Raw genomic sequence first — 6,000 nt, 5'->3', positions numbered from 1 at the left:
CAAGCCTACAGCCTGCAATGACCCGCAGTCTACTGAACCACCGCACGACCAGCTATACCCTCTCCTAGTGTATCCTCACCCATCACTGTAGACTGTGAGCCCTCGCGGGCAGGGTCCTCTCTCCTTCTGTACTTGTGTGTCCCTTGCCTTGCACGTTTATTGTACTTGTCTATATCTCCCCTTTTCACATGTAAAGCGCCATGGAATAAATGGCGCTATATAAATGAATAATAATAATAATAATAATAATAATATCAACATTATACTTAACCAATAATCAGGCCTGCAGTGGAAGGGGATAATGCGGAGCCCATGGGTCTTAATGCAGTGTCAAAATGTATTTACATGGAAGGATTACAGACAGATATAAACACAAATGCTTTAAGTAACGACTCATTTCTTGCTGGGTGGAGACAGCGTAGAGCGAGACTGGATGGTCTGGTGGACAAGATGCTCCCAGTCTGCATCTGAAAGCTGCTGAGCCCAAACAGGTACTGAAAGAGATGGAAGCTTCACCGCGGCCATCGTCCTCTTCACCAGCTCCACGTGATCTGCAAACGGTAACAGTGACAATTAATGGAGAGCAGGAGATCAAAAACACCCCCCAACATCTGAACATCTTATAAACCACTAAAGGGTGAGGGTGAAAACCATATCTGAGCAATTATTGTACAGCCCTGACCCTCAGGAACCTTACAGCTATAACATCCTAATAGTGACTGCCAGAGAAACAAAATAAAAACCATCAGATAACTTCAGCAGGAGAAGGAGCTGACAATCCAAACTGCTTTTGGTAGTAGGACAAGAGCTTACACTTAAAACTCTGAGATAGACCTCATTGGACATTTGGGAAGAGAGGAAATTATGTGTAGCTTGGAAGTGAGAAAAACTCATTAAAACATTCAGTGAAGCCAGGACCCCCTGGTGTGGACAGGTAATTAAAACTGGTATATTTGCTGGGAATAGACATGAAGTCTGGGATCTGTGTATTAAAAGGTGGACAAATATCCTCCACAAGAACCAGCTTGATCGGTTCAAAAGACTGCTTCATACACTTGGGCACCGGTTATGAAATATTGGGGTTTGTATAGATCCAATATTGAGGAGATATCAATTTTCAACTTCAGGACTGATATGCATATTCTTCCCCTAACTGTGAGACCTGCCAATCAGCCCAAAATCTACAGTGGCCAGATAGCTGACAATAGCCATGCTTCCAATCTATGAACAGATGGATGACAGCCCTCCTGCATGACCCATGAGTGAATCCAGTGTAATGGGGTCCACAGCCTGTCCTCATCTTTCTACTCTCATTTTAGAGCCAATGTCTGTCCAGGCTACAGTCTCTCCACTATACAGCCTGAGAACGAGGCGTATGCACCTTCACAGTATCACTCACGTGGCAGTCACCTAGCACTATGCTGATAAATACCTGCGTCCATGGGAATAGAGTTCTGTGCAGCTGGGCCATCGTCCTCATCATCACTGTCCACAGGTGGGTCCGGAAGGTGCAGACGCATGGCCTAAAAGACAGCACATCACTTTCACTGGAGCAATGTAGCATTCAGCATTTGGGGACCCAGACTTACACACTGTCGTTCCGCAAAAACCACTCCTGCTCGTAATAGTGCACACAGACAACAATGGGCCAGCAGCCATATTGTGCTAGCTGTGCACCACAAACCAGCAGCACCTTCCCATTCTAGAGTGAGATACAAGGTCACAGGAGTGACTAGCATCAACAGTCATGAGAAACATTTCTGGTTTATGGACACGCACCTATAAATCTGGCATGATTACCTTTTTTTTTTTCATACTGACAGTATCAGGACCCTTGGTCTACATGGGGTCCCATATCAGATACATAAATTGCTTCAGAGCAGCAATGATCCAAATGGGAGATCTATCTGGGGATCTATGATGCCTTTATGGGTAAATGATGAGCATTTAAAATTCTTCTCTCTGATGACTCATTATATGAATTTCACCACCCCTCCCTCGAGAGTCACAGGTAGTGCTGTATTCCCCTTTCTCCTCCGCCTGTAATCTGCTGCTCAGTGTGCCGATATTAATGGTGATGACGCGCTGGAGAGAGGATCACTGAGCATAGCCAAGGTGCCATCTCCCCTTCCTCGAGAGTCACAGGTAGTGCTATATTCCCCTTTCTCCTCCGCCTGTAATCTGCTGCTCAGTGTGCCAATATTAATGGTGATGACGAGATGGAGAGAGGATCACTGAGTATAGCCAAGGTGCCATCTCCCCTTCCTCGAGAGTCACAGGTAGTGCTATATTCCCCTTTCTCCTCCGCCTGTAATCTGCTGCTCAGTGTGCCAATATTAATGGTGATGACGAGATGGAGAGAGGATCACTGAGTATAGCCAAGGTGCCATCTCCCCTTCCTCGAGAGTCACAGGTAGTGCTATATTCCCCTTTCTCCTCCGCCTGTAATCTGCTGCTCAGTGTGCCGATATTAATGGTGATGACGAGATGGAGAGAGGATCACTGAGCATAGCCAAGGTGCCATCTCCCCTTCCTCGAGAGTCACAGGTAGTGCTGTATTCCCCTTTTTTGCTCCCCCTGTAATCTGCTGCTCAGTGTGCCAATATTAATGGTGATGACGAGATGGAGAGAGGATCACTGAGCATAGCCAAGGTGCCATCTCCCCTTCCTCGAGAGTCACAGGTAGGGCTATATTCCCCTTTCTCCTCCGCCTGTAATCTACTGCTCAGTGTGCTAATATTAATGGTGATAACGAGATGGAGAGAGGATCACTGAGCATAGCCAAGGTGCCATCTCCCCTCCCTCGAGAGTCACAGGTAGTGCTGTATTCCCCTTTCTCCTCCGCCTGTACTCTGCAGCTCAATAAGCTGATACTATTGTGGATCACGCACGAGAGAGGAGTCACTGAACATAGCCAAGGTGCCATCTCCCCTCCCTCGAGAGTCACAGGTAGTGCTGTATTTCCCTTTCTCCTCCCCCTGTAATCTGCTGCTCAGTGTGCCAATAATAATGGTGTTGACGTGCTGGAGAGAGGATCACTGAGCACAACTGAGAGGCGTCATCTCCCAAGAGAGGTTTACATAGAGAGGTGGTTGCTATGATCAGCCGGGATGCTACTACAAGGGAGGCGTGCACACAAAGTGTACAGGGTGTCCTGACAATGACGGAAGGTGGCGATCACATGACCACGGGTAACAGGAACTCACTGAAAGCACTATGGAGTCACACGTGACCAAGACATGACGTCTCTGAGCTAAGGGTAAGAATCAAAACTTGCCCATGTATATGACTCCAACAGAGAAAGGGATAACTTGGGGAAAAGCTAATAAAAAATATGGAATCCACTGAGATGAGAAACTGAATACCTTAAGGAGGAGCAAAGAAACTCTGCCCCCACCTCCCCAGAAGTGAGGTAGGACACCCTCCGAGAAGAGGGAAAGCTAGACGTAGGACGCCCTCTTAGAAGATGGAAAGTCCGTATATTTAAACCAAGAAAGGGACGTGCCGGTCGTCCCCCATCTCTTTGTTATCAAGGTGACAGCACTCTGTACCCTGAGGGAATACCCACCACTGTGGAAGCCCTAAGATACTGTCAAGCAAAGACATTTTTTAGGCACCAAGGCACTTTATTCTTCAACTTCTGTGTCTCCAAGCTGAAGTCTCTCAACCACAAGTACCCTTCTGATGACGCTTCCTAAAGGAGAAATAAATGCGTCGGGAGGTAACCTTCCTGGGATATTAGCTTGGGCACTGCCCTTGTTAGGGCACGACAGGGCAGAGCGAGGGACGCTTCTACCCGTATGGACGTGACGTGGACGACAGCCGGCATATGAATTGGGCGAGATCCACGATCTTTCTTTCATTTCCATTCACATTATTGACTTATTTAGTCCTAACATCACTAGTCGGATACTAGTGCAGGTAGCATCTGTACAACAGGATGGAAAAGTGTCTCTGGGACTTCGAATGTCCTGACAGTAGATGGAACGTTTTCCATTTAGAATGTTTTGCTGCTCTGCAGAATTTTTTAGTTATGTCACAAGTAAAAGTTAAATTTTAATAGTATCTTCTAGGCTGCATGTCCAAAGTAACAGGAGGAACAACTGATGACTAGCAGTACAGTGACCAGAGGAGCCTAGGAGGCCACGGGGTTCTACCAGCCTTATGAGCGGAGTCTAGTGGATGTGACGCCACCCGGTGGGAGGAGTCTAGTGGCTGTGACGCCATCTGGTGGGAGGAGTCTAGGGGCTGGGTCAGCTGCCCGGTAGGATGTAGAAGTGCTCAGCATTACCTGCAATTAGGGATGGGCGAGTACTAAAGAGCTTGTTTTGAGTAAGGTGTATAATGGAACTCAATGGGAAAGATGAGCTTTTTCCTTGCAGACCCTACAAAGGGGTTCAAATGTATGGGAAAAGTGCTAAATGGAAGAACAGCATGAGGAAGACCCTTGGAAGCATCTCAGACTCCCAGATCGCTGCTGAGAACAATGAGGTCACACTTTTTCTCCACTCTCAGTGACAATAAAACATTGCAAACCAATGAGAAATTACATTTTACAGGTAAAAAAAATGTTTACACATTTTTTCCTATATAATGACTTGTACACACGGCAAAAAGGATTTTTTTAAAAAATTATTTAGGTAACCAAAATTGATTTTATTTTTTAATTAAAAAATAAGAAACTTCAGTGTAATTTATGAAGGAAGCAAGAACTGCCAAAAATGAGGGCGTCAGATACACCCTCCATTGAAGACAGAGGAGGCCGCGTACACATTTTTAGTTATGGTCATGCATCGGTCTCCTAGACATAAAGGCTATGCATACACTTCAGAGGGTTATATACAGAGGAAATGTCCTCCAGATCCCGGAATAGTCTATGCGGTGTGAAGGGTTAATACTAAAATCAAAGCTGAAGTTTCGTTTTATCCATTCTCTGAAGGTTTCATTTCTCCATTTTCGTGGCTGTAAGATAAATTTTTGTAATTGGGATGGGCTGTCATGAAACCAGACTGTTCCCATCAGGTGCAAGATAAGGGAACCGGGGGTGTAGAACTCTGAAGAATATGCCACTATACTACTTTCTATGACGGACATATATGTAGTTTCCGGTTTTCTTGCAATATTATTGGCTTATAAAGTGAAATGATGTTATTGGTAGTTAAGAACTTTGCATAATTAAGCGAAATATTATACAAGAAGTGACTAAAATAAAGGGGACTTAGTGATCTGTCTCGATCCTCCCTTACAGAGACCCCAGTCTCTGTATGGTCATTTCAGTTGCTAGCAACACTCTGTACAATAATTTGGACATCACTGGCTCAACCGTGAAGGGTTAATTTAGCCCTCCCTAAATAGCTCCCCCGACAGCGGGAGCAATAAATACTGATAATGGGATGTGCACTTCTGAGGGTTATGTACCGAGGAAATGTCCTCCAGATCACGGAATAGTCTAAGCGGGAGCAATAAATACTGATAAGGGGATGTGACCTTCTGAGGGTTATATACAGAGGAAATGTCCTCCAGACCCTGGAATAGTCTATGCGGGATCAATAAATACTGATAAGGGGGTGTGACCTTCTGAGGGTTATATACAGAGGAAATGTCCTCCAGACCCCGGAATAGTTTATGCGGAGCAATAAATACTGATAAGGGGATGTGACCTTCTGAGGGTTATATACCGAGGAAATGTCCTCCAGACCCCGGAATAGTCTAAGCGGGAGCAATAAATACTGATAAGGGGATGTGACCTTCTGAGGGTTATATACTGAGGAAATGTCCTCCAGACCCCGGAATAGTCTAAGCGGGAGCAATAAATACTGATAAGGGGATGTGACCTTCTGAGGGTTATATACCGAGGAAATGTCCTCCAGACCCCGGAATAGTCTATGAGGGAGCAATAAATACTGATAAGGGGGTGTGACCTTCTGAGGGTTATATACCGAGGAAATGTCCTCCAGACCCCGGAATAGTCTATGCGGGAGCAATAAATACTGATAAGGG

The 6,000-nt window shown here is 45.6% G+C and overlaps 1 protein-coding gene across 4 annotated transcripts in view; it reads right to left on the bottom strand.

The window, feature by feature from the left end:
- Nucleotides 1-317: 317 nt before the first annotated feature.
- The window catches only part of MEA1 (male-enhanced antigen 1), a 39,702-nt gene continuing 34,019 nt past the window's right edge, over nt 318-6,000 (bottom strand). For all 4 annotated transcript variants that reach the window (XM_073558986.1, XM_073558987.1, XM_073558983.1 and 1 more), the window contains exons 3-4: nt 1,433-1,523; nt 318-551 (exon numbers count right to left, since the gene is read on the bottom strand). In XM_073558986.1, the coding sequence (XP_073415087.1) occupies nt 394-551; nt 1,433-1,523 (249 nt within the window). In that variant the 3' untranslated portion in view covers nt 318-393. The remainder of the gene's footprint in view (nt 552-1,432; nt 1,524-6,000) is intronic.

Source organism: Dendrobates tinctorius, unplaced genomic scaffold, assembly GCF_039654945.1.
Source record: "Dendrobates tinctorius isolate UK_male_01 unplaced genomic scaffold, ASM3965494v1 ptg000264l, whole genome shotgun sequence".
NCBI lineage: Eukaryota > Metazoa > Chordata > Amphibia > Anura > Dendrobatidae > Dendrobates > Dendrobates tinctorius.
The sequence above is the reverse complement of the archived record's forward strand: the minus strand, read 5'-3'. Positions and strand labels throughout refer to the sequence as shown.